General features: G+C 48.2%; 1 protein-coding gene across 1 annotated transcript in view; it reads left to right on the top strand.

Moving 5' to 3' along the window:
- Positions 1–16,114: 16,114 nt before the first annotated feature.
- Muc4 (mucin 4, cell surface associated) overlaps positions 16,115–20,656 on the top strand; it is a 46,492-nt gene continuing 41,950 nt past the window's right edge. The window contains exon 1 of the mRNA XM_052158144.1: positions 16,115–16,187. Within this exon, the coding sequence (XP_052014104.1) occupies positions 16,115–16,187 (73 nt within the window). The remainder of the gene's footprint in view (positions 16,188–20,656) is intronic.

The following is a 20,656-nucleotide window of genomic DNA, read 5'->3' as shown; positions in this document are numbered from 1 at the left end:
TGGGAATTGACCTCAGCCCATGAGTATTATCAGTATGTACCCTTGTGTTGTTAAGCTATCTTGCTGGTCTCGGCTTCTTTCATATTTAATCCATTTATCTGTTTATATATGCTTTGGCTCCACTCTGAAATGTCTCCCAAACTCGGGTGCTTTTCTTTTCGAGGCCATATCTTATTTCTTAACCCTGTTGGCCTCTATTCACGTTCTTCACGAGGTGAGATGCTTTCTCTACCACACCCTTTCTGCCTCTCCAGCAGCGGAGCCGGGGACTAGCTGACTGTGGAGTCACCCTTCTGAAATCGGATGCTCAAATAAACCTTTCTTCCTTCCAGTTGTTTCTCTCAGGTGCTCCCACAGTTACTGAAACCATGATTGGCATAATTCTTTTTCTTTCTTTCTTTCTTTCTTTCTTTCTTTCTTTCTTTCTTTCTTTCTTTCTTTCTTTCTTTTTCTTTTTTTTTTTTTTCTTTTTTTTCTTTTTTTGGTTTTTTCGAGACAGGGTTTCTCTGTATAGCCCTGGCTATCCTGGAACTCACTCTGTAAACCAGGCTGGCCTCGAACTCAGAAATCTGCCTGTCTCTGCCTCCCAGAGTGCTGGGATTAAAGGCATGCACACCACCTGGTGATTGGCATAATTCTACAAACACTCGGCACTTGTCAGTTATTCATGTGTCCATTTGACAAACGTTATCTTTTCAGGGATGGAGACTTGACTTGAGGGAAGGGATTCTGTGATGCCTACAGGAACTACTCAAGTAACCCAGAGACAGGGGAAGAGCCAACAGCCCGTGCTATTTGAGCCTTGGTCTTCTATGACTCCTGCATGGTGGGAGACAGTTTTTCTATGACTCAATCATGTTTCTGCAAATTTCAAGAACAAATGCACTGGCATTTTGTCCTTTTATTCTGGGGTCTTCCAGAAGGTTTATACAACAAGAGCATTGGAAGATAGGCAGTGTCTCCCTTAGTGGCAGAAGGTAGGTCTGTTTACTGTCCAATAGCATAAAGATAGCGTTTAGCTCTGGGGAAAGGCTGAACAGGTTTGTTTTATAGCTGTAGATAAGATATTGGTGTCCCTTACCTGGACAGCTGGGACACAATGTCACTTTGGATCACAGAACCCATCTGGGCCTGACTCTGTATTGTCTCAGACAAAGTAACGGTGGAACCAATAAAACCCTGAAGCTGCTGTTACCCGCTGTAACAGAGTTCTTTGTCTCTAACCCAGGTCTGGTGTGAGTTGTTTTGCTTTTGCTATTGTTTGTTTGCTAACATCTGTAAAACTGTGGCAGGCCAGCTAGTGGCTATGATATCAGACCCTTCACGGTTGCTGGCATCCATGGGTCCATGTTTTCAGACCAGTTGTTGGACAGTGAAGTAAATCCTGCTGCAAGCGGGCAAGCCTCTGGGGTTCTCTTAAAGACTGGGGTGGACTAGGTAAGAAAGCTAAGGACTGACTGGAGACCAGGCTGGCCCCACAGTGCCATGGCAACTCTTTATTGCCTACACTTCAGTCAAACCCGGAGGTCCTTTGGAGACCAGCCAAGGAGAGTGATGACCACAAAAGGCCACCATTGCAAGCTTCCTCTTCCCTGTAAGGAGAAGGAAGACCCAGGGGTAATCCCTGGGGCATCCTGAGTGTGTATGTATGTGTGTGGTGGTGGTAGTGGTGGGAACCTGGCCAAAACTTCCTGAGGTGGGTGGGAAGAAGGACAGGCCTGGGGTCCAGGGGACTCTACAAAAAGGTCCCCTCCTTAGATGGTGACATTCTCATGACACAAGGCATCTTTCAGCTCTCCTATGAGCTTGAGGACTCCAGCCAGTGAGAAAGCAGAGATGCCCCAAGTGCGGATACCCTCCGCTCAGAGCCCCCTCACGACACCCTCACACACTGCATGCTTCTGGACGGCAGCCACCACTCTGTGCACAGCCCTGAGGCTCTGCTCCAGTGTCCCCCCCTTTTCTGAAGGTGCTCAGTAGGACCTGGGGTTCAGCCAGGGATGTGGTTCCATGCTCAGGAGAACCTAGGAGAGCCAGCTCCTGTATGCCTCATATTCCCCAGTATGTCCCATGGGCCAGAGCATCATACTCTTCACACCCTGGGTGTGAGTCCAGAGGGGGCTCTGGACTCATTGCCTCGCTTATTCTTGTTAGTGCTTCTGAGCCTGACCTGAGTCGGGTCCACAGCTGCTAGACTCCCAATCCACCCTAGACAGGATTGCTTTTCCCGACCCCAGGAGGGAAGTTGGTCCCCTCCTGGTTCAAGGTCTGAGCCCTGTGCTGGAATGGGCCTTGTAGGTGTGCTTAGCACTTCTCTGCTGCCTGCCTCACTTCCTGCTGGCCTTCCTCATCTTTATGGGTGGGAGGAAAACACAGACTTAAGGTCCCGAGGAAGACATATTTCTGCTGTTCTTTAATGCATTCAGATGCGTAGAAATTCATCTTGCAGCTGGACAGTGGTGGCGCATGCCTTTGATCCCAGCACTTGGGAGGCAGAGGCAGGCAGATTTCTGAGTTCGAGGCCAGCCTGGTCTACAGAGTGAGTTTCAGGACAGCCAGGGCTATATAGAGAAACCCTGTCTCAAGAAACAGAAGGAAAGAAAGAAAGAAAGAAAGAAAGAAAGAAAGAAAGAAAGAAAGAAAGAAAGAAAGAAAGAAAGAAAGAAAGAAAGAGAGAGAGAAAGAGAGAGAAAGAGAGAGAGAGAGAGAGAAAGGAAGAGAGAGAGGAAGGAAGAGAGCGAAAGGAAGAAAAAGAGAGAAAGGAAGAGAGAGAGAGAGAGAAACAAAGAAAGACATTCATCTTGCCCCTCATCCTCACCAACAGGAGTTGCGTATTAATACTGGAGGCAGAGTGAAAAGCCTTTACTCCAATGCCAAGAGGCCTGAGGTGAAATGCCTTCTTCACAGCTAGGGTTCTCAGAAAGCCAGGCCCTTGCAGGCTAGAAGCCGACATTCAAGTTCAACTTCACAGACCTTGCAGCTGTCACCTGGGAGGTGGGAGGGCCTAGTTAACTGAGGGCAGTTGCTTTACCTGCCTCAAGGGAACCTGGGGCTTGAGATTCCACTGTCCAGATGTGTTAAGAAGGATCAGACATTCAGGGCCACCTCAGGCAATAACAGCATCTTTTAAAGACCCCCTCACCCCGTTTTGTTTTTAGTTGTAGTTTTCTCGGGCTGACTTCAAACTGACATTTCCCCCACCGGCCTTGGGAAGACTAGGATGATAGGCATTCCATCACACCTGGCTCTCTTAAAGCCTTTCAGAAGTCACTTTCAGTTGTATTGTGACTGGATGTACGTTTTATATACATGTACTGAATGGTTAGTATAGAGTACATACTGTATAGACTCCAATACATACTTAAACATCAACTGGCCCTGTGTTATCAAGCTGTAGATTAATTACCGTAAGATGGGGCTGGAAGCACTGGAGCCTGGATCTGCTCTGTCAGGTTGCATCTCAAGTTTTGCTTGAATCACTCTGTGAAACGGTCTGGTGCCAGAAGTTTTTTTAAAAGCCTCAAGTAAGGGGCTCAACAGTTAAAGAGTCTTTTATATAAAGAGATGTGGCATCTTATAACCATCTGTAACTCCAGTTCCAGGGGAATCGGTGTCCTTTTCTGGCCTCTTTGGGCACCAGGCACTCATGAAGTACACATACATGTAGACAAAGTATATATATATATGTGTGTGTGTGTGTGTGTGTGTGTGTATACACACACATATATATATACATACATATATATGGGTGTGTGGAAATATATATTCAAATTAATTTGGTCATATTCTTTTCTCTCTCCCAGTAGTTCCTAGATCCTACCCCCACCCATCCAACCTCATGTTCTCTTTCTCTCTCTCTCTTTTTTAAAGATTTATTTATATGAGTACACTTTAGCTGTCTTCAGACACACCAGAAGAGGACATCGGATCCCAGTACAGATGGTTGGAGCCACCATGTGGTTGCTGGAAATTGAACTCAGGACCTCTGGAAGAGCAGCCAGTAGGTGCTTTTAGCTGCTGAGCCATTTCTCTAGCCCCTCCCCCTTAACAACAAAAATCTTTATTTTTTCTTTGTGATAAAGAGTCTCATCATGTACCTCTGGTTGATTTGAAACTCACTATACACACCAAGGTGGTCTAGAACTCACAGAGATCTACCTGCCTCTGCCTCCTGAGTTCTGGGATTAAAGGCTTGAGCTTTAGTACCTGATCTCAATAAAAAAACTAAATAACTAAATAAATGACTCTCTGCTCCTCCCTAGAGACAACCCCAACTTCTAGAGTAGTGCGAGTCACACCCTCAGACATGATACTGAGGGTGGGATGATTGGATTGGGCCACTTTGGACCAGGGCTGTCTTCAGCTCTTGCTTACTGGATACTGTTGCCATCTTCATTGACCTGGTAGCTGACATGGTCTATACTTTCCAGCATGACTCTACCTGAGGCAAGTTCAACAGAACAGCCAAGGCTAAGAAAAGAAAATGTATCATCAACAGAAAGGTCATCACCTACAGAGAGAGAGAGAGAGAGAGAGAGAGAGAGAGAGAGAGAGAGAGAGAGAGAGAGAGACCTCTAACATCAAATGGGGTGATGCTGGTGCTAAGTGTGTCATGGAGTCCACTGGTGTCTTCACCACCAGGGAGAAGGCTAGGGCACACTTGAAGGGTGGGGCCGAAAGAGTCACCACCTTTGTCCCTTCCGCTGATGCCCCCATGTTTGTGATGGGCATGAATCATGAGAAACAGGACAGCTCACTGAAGATTGTCAGCAATACTTCCTGAACCACTAACTGCTTAGTCCCTGTGGCCAAGGTCAACCACAACAACTTAGGCATTGAGGAAAGATTCATGACCACAGTCTATGCTATCGCTGTCATCCAGAAGATTACGGATGCCCCCTGTGGGAATCTGTGATATAATGACTGTGGGGGCTACCCAGAACCATCCCTGTATCCGCTGGTGCTACCAAGGCTGTGGGAAAGGGAGCTTTCTGTCATGGCCTCCCATGTTCCTAGCTGTGGATCTGACATGCTGCCTGGGGAAAGCTGTCATGTATGATGACATCAAAGCAGTGCAGCAAACAATGGAGGACACCTTTGAGGACATCCTGCACTACGACGAGGACCAGGTTGTCTCCTGTGACTTTAACAGTGATGCCCACTCCTCTAGTTTTGATGCTAGGGCTGGTACTGCTCTCAATGACAGCTTTGTAAAGTTCATTTCCTGGTATGATAGTACACATGGCTACAGCAACAGGGTGGTGGACCTCATGGCCTCCAAGGAAGCCCTGACCACCCACCCCAGCAAGGACACTAAGAGCAAGAGAGAGGCTCTCAGGTACTGAGGAGTCCCAATTCCAATTCAGTCCCCAAACGCTGAGCATCTTCCCTCACGGTTTCCATTTCAGATTCCCAGAATAAGGGGAGGGGGCTTAGAGGGCCCTACTCTCTTGAATACTATTGATAAAGTTCACTGTACCTGGAAACAACAACACAAAACTGAAGTGGCAATTTCTGGTTTCTTTGGAGACTTAGTTGTGTCATGTGATGTTTTTCTGGAAGTTGTCTGATGAGAGGATGTTTTGTTGAAGCAGACGAGTTGAGAGGATGTGTGATGTCTGGAAAGAGTATAAGCAGAAACCAATAGACAGTGAATGATGTTCTTGCATTGGTTCATCTTGCAATACCGGTCTTAGCTGATTGGCGGAGCCTCGAAGTTTCTTCTGGATTGAGCTGCTGCTACTGATTGTGTTTGGTGTTTGTTGATTGGAGTGGACTGCTGCTACTGATTCCTGTTTGGTGTTTTGTACTAGACTGCTGATATGCTGACAACGAAGACTGGAATCTGCCCAAAGAACCACTTCTGAACAGGTCCGTGTTCCCCTTGCCCTATTAACCATCTTTCTCCCCTGTCTTTGATCGATGGGCTAAAAGGGAGGTTGAAGCATCTAAGAACCCTTATTAAAGTAGGTTTTTGAAAGTCTAAGCCTACTCAAACCCCACAGAAATCTTTTAAAAAGTCTCAAATAAGAATATCCTTTCAAACCTGTCTTCTTGTTCTAGTTACATCTCAGTTGTACTGCCTGTTTGTCTAAGCCTCGAATCTCCCCTAGCTTCCTATTTCTCCGTCTCTAAAACAGTCTCTGGGATTATTTATGTAGCTCAGATGTCTTCATTGAACCTTATTTGTTTGTTTTTGTCTTTTTGAGATAGGGTTTCTCTGTGTAGACCAGGTTGGCCTCGAACTCACAGAGATCCACCTGCCCCTGCCTCCTGAGTGCTGGGACTAAAGGTGTGCACCACCACCACCCAGCTCTGATTGAACTATTGATTGTTCTATCTCAGCCTTCCAAGCTGCGATTACGAGGGTGTCCTAGTCCTGCTCAGTGACTTTCTCTGTCTTTTCATCTCTACTTTCCTTGGAGGGCATGGGACTCACAAACGTTTTGAGACTCAACTGTGTCCTAAGCTAAACGGGGTGACTGCTAATAGCCCTGCTAGGAAGTCACTTGCCCAGAATGACATCAAAGTCCTTACTCTTTCTCAGTACCTACTCTGCCTTGCAGGGCACAGCAGAAGGCACCTTCAGAGACAATCAGGCTAGTGACTCCCCTGGGCCTGGGCAGCTTCTCCCACACCAAGGAAAGCCTCATTCCCTTACATGTGATGAGGGTTTTCACTGTTATCCTCTCTCCTCGCCATCTCCCAGGATGAGTGGGCAGGAAGCAAGACTGGAAGAGAGGATATCCCAAGTAACATTTGGGAGACTCAGTTTCTTTAAGATTTGCTTTTATTTCTAATTGTTTTCGTGTGTATGTGTGTGTCTGTGCAGGTGAGTGCAGTTGCTCAGAATCAAGGTATCAGGTCCTCTGGGGCTAGAGTTATAGGCAGTTGTGAGCTCCCTGATATGTCCTGGGTCCTCTGGAGGAGCTAGCTGTGAGTGCTGTTGACCACTTAGCTATTTCTCCAGTCCCCAGAGAAGCAGCCTCCCCTCCCCTCCCTTCCCCTCTCTTCTCCTCTACTGTTCTCTTCTCTTCTCCTCTCCCCTTTATTCCCCTCCCCTCCCATCTCTTACTTCCCCTTATTCCCCACCATCCCCACACACTCCTTTTTAGACAGTGTTTACTCTATAGCCCTAGCTAACCTGGAACTCACTAAGTCTCTCATGCTGGCCATCAGTTTCCCTAGTGCTGGGATTATAGGTGTGAGCCACTGCCCCTGGCTCTGAAAAGCAATTTTGAGAAATCAGGTTGATGTTGAGAAGTCACACTTTTCTGTAAAGGGAGAGTGTGACTTGGGGTAGGTAAAGGGAAAATGTCCAGGCCCTGTTCCTCCCACCTGGAGCTCCGTGGGGGATCGGCAGGGGCACTTGAGAGGTTGATTGACACACCCGGCTGTGGAATGCTTGAGGATGGGGTGGGGTTAACTCATTCTTAAAGGAATTGCCCTCCTGTCCCTGTGCCCTCTCTCATCCTTACTCTCTAGAGTTGTGCAGGTAACTAGAATTTATTAAATTCATATTTAACTGTAGCCAGTCCACCTTTGAGGGAAGATGGTCGACATCGGGGTTCAGGGATGGCTGGGATGGCTGACTGGTATCACCAGGGTCTTGCCCTTCTGCTTCTATCACTTCTCCCAGGTCCTCTTGGACACTGGGCGGGGGCACTCAGCAGGGCCTGAAGAGGCCACTGTAAGGCTGGAGTTCCAGAACAGCTGCCTGCTAGACTTCAAGCCCTGAGGAAATCTGGTTAGGAATTAGCCTGCTGTGTCTCTTGGTTACCCAGCCTGGCTTGTGACTCCTTGATGTCCAGGACCAGCCCAGGATGAAATGGGTCACTTGCTGGCATGCCCTCCCATAAGGTCACCAGTCAGCTAGAGCACTGTAGTAGGCAAATGTCCCCACCCCCAACTTCCATGTAATGATCCAAACATTTATTCTTCCCCAGTTTTATTTAAGGGATTTGTACTAGATCCCTAGAATGTCACCTAGAATCTCAGAATGTGGATTTATTTGGAAGTGTCTTAGAAGATGTTATTGGTTATGTCAGACTGATCATATTAGGGTGGACCCTTGCCCAGTGACAAGGGTCCTCCAGAAAAGAGGATGGATGCATGGGGGATGGGGGGATGGTCATGTGACAGTGAAGAAAGAGATTAAAGGGGTAAGTCTAGCAGTGTTAAGGACTGCTGCACATCCCAAAAACCGAAAGGGCAAAAATAGGCTTGCGACACCCTGACTTTAGACTTCATGTTCCCTTAACTGTGAGAGAACAGCTTTCTGTGGCTGGCAAATCTGTTACACTCGGAAGCTCTTACAGAGACCTTGGACCCGCCCTTATTGATCTTCCTCCATGCACAGCGAACAACAATTCATCAACGTCACAGACCCAGAGGCCTCCTTAAATGCCCCTCCCTTCATGCCTAGGTTCCTTTAGACAGTGGCTCTGGCGATGCAAGATCTTCTTCTTGTCCATTTCATCAGTCTCTGCGCTAGACACGATGCCTGGGACATGGGGTTGGGCAGTTATTGGCTGCTGGGTTGCCAGGCTGACCTCTGTCTAAGCTCTCCTCCTCCTCCTCCTCCTCCTCCTCCTCCTCCTCCTCCTCCTCCTCCTCCTCCTCCTTCTTCTTCTTCTTCTTCTTCTTGGTTTTTTGGATTTGGTTTTTTGGAGACAAGGTTTCTCTGTATAGCTCTGACTGTCCTGGAACTCACTCTGTAGACCAGGCTGGCCTCAAACTCAGAAATCTGCCTGCCTCTGCCTCCCAGAGTGTTGGGATTACAGGCATGCGCCACCACTGCCTGGCTTAACCTCTGCTTCTAATCTACTTGCTAAGACTCCCTGACTCTGTTCCCTCTGTCTCTCTGGCCTCTGGGTCAGCCGGTCTGTTTCCAGTGTGGAGAAAGAGCAAGTCTCACTTCCTAGCTGTCAGACTGCTTCCACTGCCTCCTGCTCTAAACCTCTGGCTGTTCCTCTAAATCTCTCTCCTTGTTCCTTCTTCAAATTGTTTCTGCGTCATCTTCTCTAGAATCTTCACCTGACTAAGGATCGAGGCTAAGGTATTCAGCAGAGATGCCTGCTATTTGGTCATGCACTATGGCTGGAAGTTCACCCAGGAAGGACTCTTGGGGGGACTCCACCTGTTTTGCAAGCTCTGTGCAAAGTAGTAATTATCCCATTCTGCTCTCCCATGCGGCTGTCAACATTAGGATAGAACCGACCCCCAAGAAAACATTTTATATCCTGTAACAAGCCAGTTCATGCCAGCTTCCTGCTATAACCTGTGGAGCAGAGCACACCAGGACTGGGCCTAACTTGAGGAAATGAGCCTAAGTACAGGAGGGGCTGTGGGTACCGAAACTGTCATCTCCACATGTTTTGTAAGAGAGGCAACTAAAACAACTCTGATTGTCTGACTCAGTTAACATGGTGGCATTTGGTGCCATATTATGTTGTCTTTAAAAGTATGTGAGAGAGCTAGGTATAGGAGCCCCCTGCACCCCCAGCACTCAGGGAGCTGAGGCAGGAGAACGGTGTGTTCCAGGCCACCAGAGCTACATAGCATGTCTCAAAAGGAAAAAAAAAGTGAATGAAATGTTTCTAGTAACTGAAATGGCTAGGTTTAAAGTTAGTTATTAATGTATGGATATAGTCAGAATTAAAGGCATGTGCCACCACTGCCCTGCTAAGAATAACATGAATTTAACCAGCCTTTAGTTCTAGCACATAAGAGACAGAGGTAGGAGGATTTCTGTGATTTTGAGGCTATCCTGGTCTACATAGTGAGTTCCAGGACAACAAGTGCTACAAAGTTTCTTGTGAAAACAAACAAAAATATGATAAATTAAATATGTATATATATTTGTGTGTGTGTGTTATGGGGTGAGGGTGCAGCACATTTGGGAGGAAGCAGTAGGCAGACAGTTTTAGTGAGTTCAAATCCAGCCTAGTCTGTGTTTCAAGTTCCAAAGTAGTCAGGGCTACAAGGTTAGAAGTGGTCACAAACAAAATAAAACAAAACAAACAAATAACAACAAAATATTGGTAAGCCGTCCTGGGGGAAAAGCCCAGAAAGTATTAATAGAGGACCTTGGGTTGGTTTTTGTTTCCTTTTGTTTTGACTTTTAAAAAATTCTGAGATTATAGTGATGCTCACCTTTTGTTTGTTTGTTTATTTAATTTTTTCAAGACAGGGTATCTCTGTGTAGCCCTGGCTGTCCTGAACCTCATTCTGTAGACCAGGTTGGCCTCAGATTCACAGATATGTACCCGTCTCTCCTTTCCGAGTGCTGGGATTAAAGGCATGCACCACCACTGCTTGGCTAATGATGTTCGTCCTCTCTTAAATATTTTCTATGGCTGGGCGGTGGTGGTGCATGCCTGTAATCCCAGCACTCTGGGAGGCAGAGGCAGGTGGATTTCTGAGTTCAAGGCCAGCCTGATCTACAGGACAGCCAGGGCTATACAGAGAAACCCTGTCCAAAAAACCAAATCCAAAAAACCAACAAAAAAAATATTTTCTATTGCTCCTTAATGAGCCTGTATTATCTTTATAATGGGAAAACAATGTGCCTAAATTACCAGACCTTCATATATACTAGGCAATCACGCTAACCATTGGGGTACATCCTCCAGTTTATATTTGTGGTCAGCTTTGCAGCTGGCCTGCATTCTTGCCTCCATGGGCTTGTTTGGAGAGGGCAGCAGCCATGGATGTGTTTCCGTCATGTTGGTCATGGTAGAGGTTTAGATCGGGGCAGTGGTTCTTACTGGCCTATTAAATGACTACAAACCGGCTTACTAATAACACTAAGAAGAGAGAACAGGAAATCTACCTGGGTTCGGCCACCTTCAGTTGGGTGAACCGGCACACCTCTTCCTTGGAAGAGTGACCTAACCTGTGGCTACCAGCATCTCTTTTAGCTCTAAGATGCAGCTGAGGCTTTTTAGTTTAGGTTTTAAAAGACTGAGCCCAGTCGTAGTACTCGGGTGGGCTAGAGTACTTTCTTTCCCACTTGCCATTGTGGTGAACTTCCTGGCCTAGGTTTTCCTTTTGACTAAAACCGGCCAAACGGAACAATTTGAGAATCCTGGGCTTTAAGCCAACCCTTGCCTCCTACGCCTCCTACGCACCCAAAGGAGCCCCTGGTTCATGGGTACGCTTGCCCAGATGTTGGCAAAGGGAAGTGAGCTAATCGCTTAGAAAATGCTTGGCACTTCCAGAGAAACTCAATCTTGGGAGGAGGACAGTCCTTTGTGCGTTCCAAATGCCAAATGCCTTCACCATGGACTTGGGACCAGAGCTGAGGGCATAGAACGTCCCTTTGTCACCTTGGCTCTCTCCTTTGTAGAGATATCAGCATACAACTCGGCATCTCGGGATCCAGCCATGGGACACGAGTGTCCGTGCCTCTCCTCATTATCTTCTACAGTGTGAGAGTCTTGCCTTTGCGCACAGGGAACAGGCATCAATCACGTGGTCAAGGAGCATGCGTGGTGGGAACAAGGCCCAGCAGGCCGTACCCCTACTTGTGGGCCAGTGGGAGAGGCCAGGCTATGGGGTAGGATTGAGATAGGTTTGAGCTCCACCTCAGAGGTCAGTTTTTCTTTCTGAAACGATCATCTCCCTTGAAGTCTCAAGCTAGGTCCTGTTGGGAATGGAGATGGAGTTGGGGTGACAGGGCCAGCCCAATATTAAGGATCCAACAGGAGGGCAGAGCAGAACTGACAGGGTCACAGCCCTGTGGGAACTCTGCGGTACAAGCTGCGCATCTGAGGAAATCGCAGGGTGAAATAGTCTTTACTTTGTTTGGTTGTTGACCACCTGAAGAAAGGGCATGATGGCGGCTCTCTCCCTGCAGCTAGTCGGCAAGTCAACTCACCGTCAGCCATGGGGAAGTAACCCGGAGCCAAGCTTACGCCGAGGACTCTCAGTTTAATTCCCTTCTTTCACTTTGGGCCCAGGAAGACCTGGCTCTGACTCCACCTTTCTGTGTGACTCAGGACAAGAACCATGAAGGAAGTCAGCTCTGTCTCACTTGGTCACTCAGCCTGACTATGACACGATAATGAATGGGGGAGGGGGTACACACTGACCTCTTGTAACCTCAGTCTTCCCTGAGTGAGACAAGGAAGTAACAGGCCCTGCCCCGAGTTGGGGGACACACTCTGGGGCCAGCATTTTAGCTGTAAATCTTTTCACTCTAGACGTAATTAGTTTGAATGACCGCTCCACTTCCTGCCCACATACTCTGATGCTTTTATTTAGTCTAGAGTAGATTCATTAGTTCTCCACGTTCTAGTGAGGTGTAAGGTTTGTGTTGGTGAGTTAGGTACGGTAGGGCTCCCTGAGAAACTAGAGGCTAGAAATTAGAAATGTCCTTAGAATGGTGGGAGTAGAGGGTGGGGTGGGGGAGGATAGCTCGGTGGTAAAGTACCAGGTTTGCAAGGCACAAGGACCTGGGTTCAAGGTCCAGAATCCACATTAAATATGCCAGGTGTGATAGTGTGCGCTTGTAACCCAGCACTTTGGAGATGGGGCTAGGTAGATCTCTTCCTCATGGCTGACCATGAGTTGACTTGCCAACTAGTTGTGGGGAGAGAGCCCCCAGCCAACTTGAGCTATTTGTCTAGGTGAATGAGAGAACTTGACTCTGTCTCCTTGGGAAAAACTCCACCACCACCAAAAAAAGAGAAAAAAGAGACTGAGGAATGGCACCCATGCTGTTGTCTTACGTATGTGCCCATACATGTCCCATACATGTCCATGTGCATGTACACATACATAGGGTGAACCCTGACTGTCTGTTTCAGCCAGCCTCGCTACCATTGGAAAACCTTTTAGTATCACTTCACTATCCAAACTTCTACAGAGTTCTTCCTGCTCTACCCTCCATCAGATTCCTGCCTGAAGCAAACCCAGCAGCCTAGAGCCATGGGAGGTCTTGACAGGGTACCTCTAGGAGAGGGCAATGGTTTCTTCCCCTAACCTACCTGTAGGATGCATTGGGAGGGCAGAAGAAATGAACAAAATCCTCAAGACTCCCCTGGGCAGAGAAAGAGGCATCACTACAGACACTTAACACTGGAAAATGAGCAAGCCATGGAGCCAGCCTCAAAGGGAAAGTCACGGAAACCTGAGAGAGACAGGGAGGGGACGGGGGAATGTCATAGACCTCCTCTCACAAGGTTCTGATCCCTAGTCCCAGTACTGAAAAACCTAATGGAGTCAGGAGAGACGTTTATGGGCAGATAAGCTTGGGTCTCCGCTTCAGACTCTTTCTTCTGTTTGCTACATTCATTTCTTTCTTCAGGGTGATGTCAGGATGAAGCGACAAGCCAGATGCCTTCTGCGGTTACCCTCACATTTGTAAGATACTCTCTCATCCATAAGCTCACTTCAATCTTACAGCTTCTCTGGTAAGTGTTATTATTTGCATGTTTCAGATGAGAAAAACAAGGCTCAAAGAGACTGTGACTTACCTTGGGTAACAAAGCTATGGCTAAAGCCCTGGTGTCCTGGTCAGCCTCTGGGAACGCCCTGAAACTCTCCAGTCTTCCACACATTGAAAAATGGAAGAGTCTCTGTATTAGGTTGACACTAGCTGTTACTTCAATGTGACCTTTGTGGATGAGAAGGTGTAATCTAGAGCGTGTCACCAAAACAACAAAACAAACAAATGAACACCATCACCCCCATCACCAGCATCACCACCACCATCACCACCACCACCACCATCAACAGCAGCAGTACCATCATCACCACTACCAACACTACCACCACCATCACCATTACCATAAACACCACCACCATAGCCACCACCAATGGTGAGCCAGGTGTGGTAGCACATTCCTGAAATCCCAACACTGTAGAGGCTGAGGCAGGAGGATCAAGATTTCTAGCCCAAGTTTGCTGGTGGCCTTTAATCCCAGCACTTGGGAGGCAAAGGCAGGCAGATTTCTGAGTTCGAGGTCAGTCTGGTCTACAGAGTGAGTTTCAGAACAGTCAGGGCTATACACACGCACACACACACACACACACACACACACACACACACACACACCACCCTGTCTTGAAAAAAATAAAATAAAAAATAAATAAAAAAAGAAAATAAAGACTTCCAGCCCAGCCTAGCCTATATAGCAAGACACTGTTTCATCAAATTGAAAGGAAATAAACAAAAACCCAGGTGACAAGTTTAATAAGTAGAAACTGTGAGGAAGAAATGGCTGGAGAAATGGTGCAGAGGCAAAGGGCACTTGCTGCTCTTGAGAGGACCTGGGCTCAGTTCCCAGCACCCACACGGCAGCTCACAACTGCCTGTAATTCCAGTTCCAGGGCCTCTGATGTCCTCTTCTGGCTTCCGCAGGCTCTGTGGTATGTGTAAACTCAAACACATATGCACTTATACATATTACATATGCACATAAATTATAAAATAACAAATCTGAAAAGAAAAAAAGAGCTGTCATAAAAGAATGACTCCTAAGGTCAAGGGTGCATATACAAACTTTGTCTTTTTTTGAAGGTTTATTTATTTATTACATATAAGTACACTGTAGCTCTTCAGACACTCCAGAAGAGGGAGTCAGATTTCCTTATGGATGGTTGTGAGCCACCATGGGGATGCTGGGAATCGAACTCAGGACCTTCGGAAGAGCAGTCAGTGCTCTTAACCGCTGAGCCATCTCTCCAGCCTCCACAGACTGTTTTCAGTGACAGCTTCCTGTTGTCCTGTCAAGGTGCCTTGCATCCCTCTCTACCACATGGCTTTCCTGCTCCTAAAAACAATGGAGTAACTTTGTTCATACTCAGGTGGGGGGGGGGGTGCCTGGAATGTCATACGTGTCTCTGTAGTACATACACATAGTATCTATGTGATAAAGTCAAAGCGCAGTTTGGACCTCATGGGATGTCTTACTCACACAGTCAGCGGGTGTTAGGCCTGCCGTGGTCTTCGGTGGCGGTCTCTGAAATGGAACTGCCTGCCGCTATGTGGCCTTGGCAGGGCTGGCTCTGCCTGAGAACGCCAAAATGCTGATTCTTATCTCGGGCTCTGTCTTTGCTCTGAGACCAGCCACTCCACAGACCCCCACTCGTAGAGAATGGCACCTTGAGGGGTTAGGAGCAGAGACTCAGGCAGTGGCCCCGGGTGAGGAGAAAGCTCCCGTTTTCCATCGCACAGCTTTCCCGAAAGCCCTCCACCAACTTTGGAATTCTGCCTTTGCTTGGGGCTCATGTCCTTTCTTGCTTCAGTCTGAGTTCTGAGAGACTGTCTAAAATGCTGAGTTCCAAAACGGGATGATCCAATCCTCCAATTCTCTAGGGGCACCGCCCCTCACATCCGGGTCATGGATATGCGGTCTACCTAGTTTCTATGTTAACCCTACTAACCTTGGCAAATCTTTCAAGCTGTTTCCCCCAGTGGCCTCAGATACTTCCTGTCCTGGACAGAAGACACCCACCATGTTTCACATACTGACACTGAGCTGATGGTCTAACCTCATCACCCCTTCCAAAAGATGGCGTCTAGGGTATTTCTATCCCACCCTTACTGCTTATCGTTGCCCGCACCCCCATGTTCATCAGAGTAGCTATACATCTCACTTTGTCTCCTGCCAGTCTAGCCTCAAGTTCTTTATCTCTGTGCTGTCTCTTCCCTCTTATCTCTGCCCTTCCCTCTGAAGTAACCGGGTGCCTTCTCCAGTAGCCATTGCAGACCCAGGAGAGGGAGGAAAGGTCTCAGGGACCGCAGGCAGGAAGGTGCCCTCTCTTTTCCCGCCAGTCTTGTTTCTCTTTCCCCACATCCCTCTCTTACCCTCCTCCCACTTGGCTCAGGCTGACAAGGAGCAGAGCCATGGGTGTACAGGTATTAATTTTTTTCCTGGTCGGGGGAAGGGGTGGGGATTGAGGAAAGAAAAGACTGGGCAAGGATGATTGGCATGAGGCCACGCCTTCTGTTGTCCTCCTCCCCCTGGTACACATTCTGGCCCCTTCAGGGAAATACACCTGTTTGGGGCCAGCAGCCAGTGGGGACAGGCCAGCCTCTGCTCCTCCTGCTGCCACCTCTGTGCTGTGGCGATTCCGGAGAGAGCCTAAGAAACTCTCTGGAGCCATGAGAGGGCCTCACTGGAGAGTTCCCTGGCTCTGCCTGAGCTGTCTGTATTCTTGCCTCCTCTTGCTACCTGGTAAGCAAAGCTTATGGGAAAGAGGTCTGGGGCAGAGAGGCCGGCTTCAGAGAGGAAGAGAGGAAAGAAGAGAGAGAGAGAGGGAGGGAGGGAGTGAGGGAGGGTGGATATGGGACAAGGTGGAAGGTAAGAGATTAATGGGGCAAACCCTAGAATGACAGTTACAAAGAAGGGGTAGAGCAGAGAGACACAGAGATGTCTTGGGGGCAGGAGGTGACCTGACTTGGGGACCCAGGGTGGAGGGGACCAGAACTTCATTTGTATAGAAAGTGAAAGAGGCAGGACCATAGCCGGGAGGTGAGAGAGCTGAGGAGACTGAGGGGAGATCAGAAAAGCTGCTGATATAGGGGAAGAAAAAGAACTCTTACAGAGATGTCACAGCAGAGCACAGGACAAGTGGGAAATAAAGAGCTAAGGAATTCGGCCATAAAGGAGAAAAGTGTAGAAGAAAGGAAGGAGGCGCCGGGTTTGGAGGATGGTGGGAACGGAAGCTGGGTGTGGGCAGAGGCAGCTGAGATGCTGAGAGCAGCCAGTGCGCTGTGTCCAAAGCCCAACCTTCTGCCATTTCAAAACTGTGATGGTGGCCTTGGCTTTAACTGTGCCCAGGGTTCACAGTGGTGGGCACTGTTGGGGATGTTCTCCGGGTCCCCAAGACTTCTTCTTGCCACTTCCCCCAACTGCCAGGCAGACTGCAAATTGGGGTTTCATTCTGTGCGTATGGGTAACTGAGTATTCTGGGAAGGCTGAGGATTGGGAACCCAGACCAGAGTCGGAGTCATGGTCCCTCTCGAATCTCAACAAGCTATGGGGAGCTTTCCCTGAGAGCTGGGGATCAAACCCAGGGTCTTGCTTGTGTTAACCACGGACTTCGTACCGTTGAACTATACTTTCTGCCCAGTTCTTAAATGTTTGCATTCTGTGATTCAAACTCAATTCTTAGAGGTAGGTGGGTGGGTGGGTGGGTGGTTCAAGGTTATATTCAGTTTGAGGCCAGCCTGGCTATGTGATACCCAGTCTCAACACATAAAATACAGCAAAATGTCAGTTCTACACTCAGGATATAGCTTAGGGATAGATTGCTTGTCTAATGAGCCTGAAGCCCTGGTTCAACCCTCAGAGCTGTGAAAACGGAACAAAACAGCAGCAGAAACAATCTGCAAGCACTTAAGGCCAGCTCCGAAGCAGGTCCAAAAGGCTGGAGAGATGGTTCAGTGGTTAAGAGCAGTGGCTGCTTTTCCAAAGGACCTGTGTTCAATTCCCAGTATCCACACAGAGCTCACAATTGTCTGTAACCTCAGCCCTAGGGGACCTGACACCTTCACCATACACACAGGTAGTACACAGCCAAACAAATAGGCAAAATACCCATACACATAAAAATAAGCATTAAAAAAAAACCCCTAAACCTGGTGGTTCAAGTCTGTTATCTAGCATTCAGGAGACAAGAGCATTACTGTGAATTTGAGGATAACCTGGGCTATGTAGTTAGGTCTGGGCCAGCTTGAGCTACTGTGTGAGAAGTTTTCTAATATATATCTATAAGTTTTCATATATATATCTACAAGTTTATATATATATATATGTTTTCTAATATATATCTATAAGTTATCTATCTATCTCTATCTCTATATCTATCTATATCTATATCATCTATATCTATATCTATTTATCTATTTCTCTATCTATCTATTAATCTATATCTATATATGTGAAAGGAGGGTGGTGCAGATAGATGACTCACAGAAGTGTGGCGTGTCCTGGAGCTGGGTCCTGTGGTAACAGGAACAGAGCTAGGAGGGTCAGAGGTGGAACATCCTGAGGGGCTTCATGGGAAAATCCCACCACTAAGCTGCTCAAGGCAGCTACTGAGGGTCTGTTCCTTCTGTCTCCTTGAGGGGTCTACTAAGACCCCACATATGTCTGGGTCTAAGCTGTCCATTCACATTTGTTGGCAGCAAAGGAACCATGTTTGCACAAGACATCCCAAGACCAAGTTCTCAGCACAAAGATTTATTTGCCACGGAGGACAAAGGTCAGGGAGTAAGAGATAAAGACCTGGAGATATTGGATGGAGGAAGAGGGGAAGGGGACAGTGGAGGGGGGAAGGGACATTTGTTCTGAGGTGGGGGTGAGCAAAAGAGTGTCTCTGCACAGAGAGGAGACAGACGTGGCCCATAGGCAAATGACGGTTCATAAAGGTAAAAGGGGAAAGCCCATGTTAGGATGAGGTGTGTAATTTTGATTGGACATTTCAATCAGGGTAGCCTAAAGTGGGCTTTGATTGTTGGACTTCAAAACTTTGATAGCTGGACCTTGGTATAGTCAGCCTCAGGAGGAGGAAGTGGCCAGATAAGGGAATGAATGGACGTTGGGGGCTAGCCTTAGGAATATAATCTACAGGTTTCTGGCAAGGCAGAGGGGGTGAAGGAGAAGGGCTAGGCCTGCCAGAGTCACGTGCGCCGTGTTCAGGCTGGCTGGAGTCCCTCCAAGGAAGACCTTCCTTTGGGCTTACGGCACCTCTGAATAAGGTACTAAAGTCATTGGCCCCAGGTCAGATAGAAAGCTCAGAGCTTCCGCAGAAGAGGTCCTTCCTGGTAAAGCCTGGGCTCTCCAGAGTGAAAGTTCTGGAAAGGTGAGGACAAAGGCGGACCAGACAGGGAGCACAACTCTGACGGGAATGACTCAGGAAGAAGCCTGGTAGCTATGCTTCCCGTTAGGACTGTCAGCGACCTAGTCACAGAGGTGATACGGCTGCTTTGAGTGGCCCCTGGGAAACTGGGAGGTCATTGCTGCTGCAGGGTGGATCGGACCCACAGCCACAGGATACACAGGAATCAAGGGCATCATTGGCTTTCTTTCAGAGAGCTTCCAAGTTTTTCATTGAGCTAAAAATGGTCTCCCCAGCCTGCAGCCAAGGCCACCCAAACTTCAGAGGCCTATCTGTCCCCTCCTGCCCCAAGGTCCCCCACCCCTGCTCAGGGAATTCCAGAAGAAGAGGATATTTGTACAGGAGATGCTGCCAAGGAAAGCTAGGAGATGCAGGCTGAGGACTCAACAACAGGCATGAGCTCAGCAGGCGGGGATCAGAGGCAAAGCTCTGTGGCTGTGCAGTCTCAGCCTGCTAGAAGGCAAACGAGTCTAGAGGAAGGGGCTATAATGCAGCAGTATCATGAGGATAAACTGAGGTAGCATCAAGAAGAGTCATGCAAAGGTGTTTGAAAGGGGTCCTTCTGACAGGGGCGGGGTTAGCAGGCAGTGAGGTTAGCAGGCAGCGAGTGCAATGGAGCCAGGAAATAAAGTGGCCACCTCTGTTGGCTCAGGTGGCAGGTCTATACACCTCAGGGACTAGCCTTCCTGTGCACTTGCAAGCACTGCCCGGCTCTATCTCAAATGTGGTTCATTGCCTGAACTGACCCAAAGGCCCACCCCAGCCACAGGCCAAACTCTGACTGCCATTTCCTGGGGGTTCTTTCTCCTGGGCAGGCTTCTCAGTGCCCAGACCTCTGAGATAGCATGGCCCGGGCACTGCTTGACAAATGAGTGGCTTGTGTCTTTGTTGCCAGGAGAGGCTGAGAAGCAGTTGACCTTTCCCATGCTCAAAGAAATGGTCTTTGCTACTGTGTCTGTTTTCTGGTTACTTGGTGGGTTGAATAGCTCATAAAGACACACAAAGCAGTCTGTGGGGCCTCTTCCCCTTAGACTGGGTCTGACACAAGTGTCAGCAATGGTGGCTGTGCTCACTCACAACAGACCCTGGTCTGTGTGGTAGGCATCTCTGTCCTCTGTGTGTGTGTATGTTGGAGGACACACAGGCATTGACTCTGACCTTTGGACTCCACAAACAGTGCCTTGTGGTGAATTCAGGAGATGAGGGCAATGCAGACTTTGAAGCAGTTCACTTCCTGAAAGCCTGCTCAGGTCAGTGACTTCAGACACCAAGATGGAGAAGTCATGTACTTGCCTCCCAGAGCTCTCTAACTTAGGTGATCTGTTTCAGGTCACATGGCCCAGAAAGTAAGACAGCTGGGACAAGAATCCAGGTTTCCCCAGCCACAGAAATGCTGGCAGGAGAGAACCATCGTTCATTTATGTGTTAATTTAAAGGGTGACCTGACGTATGCCCCCATGCACCTGACATTGTTCTCAGGTGGCCCTTGTGCACACAGTGAAGACTAAAACAGCCCCGGCCCAGCTTCCTGGAGCTAAGATCTTGCCAACTGCAGGCAGGTGTTAAATCATTACAGAAACGTTCCCCAGGGAGGGATGAAGGTAAAGGAGGTGTTGGGAGGGCTTTGTGTAGACTGAATCTGGCATGGTCTCTCTGAGTAACTGCTGTATGTATGAGCTGAGCCCTGATCATTGAGAAAACACACGGAGCATGTGCCAGGCATGAGTCAACAGGGAAAGAGCATGTGGGACATTCTCAAAGAGACTGGCCCACTGGGGGCTTAGAGAGGTGGCAGGAGCCC

Source organism: Apodemus sylvaticus, chromosome 15 (assembly GCF_947179515.1).
Source record: "Apodemus sylvaticus chromosome 15, mApoSyl1.1, whole genome shotgun sequence".
In the NCBI taxonomy this organism is placed as follows: Eukaryota; Metazoa; Chordata; class Mammalia; order Rodentia; family Muridae; genus Apodemus; species Apodemus sylvaticus.
This window is presented reverse-complemented; position numbering and strand designations above follow the sequence as displayed.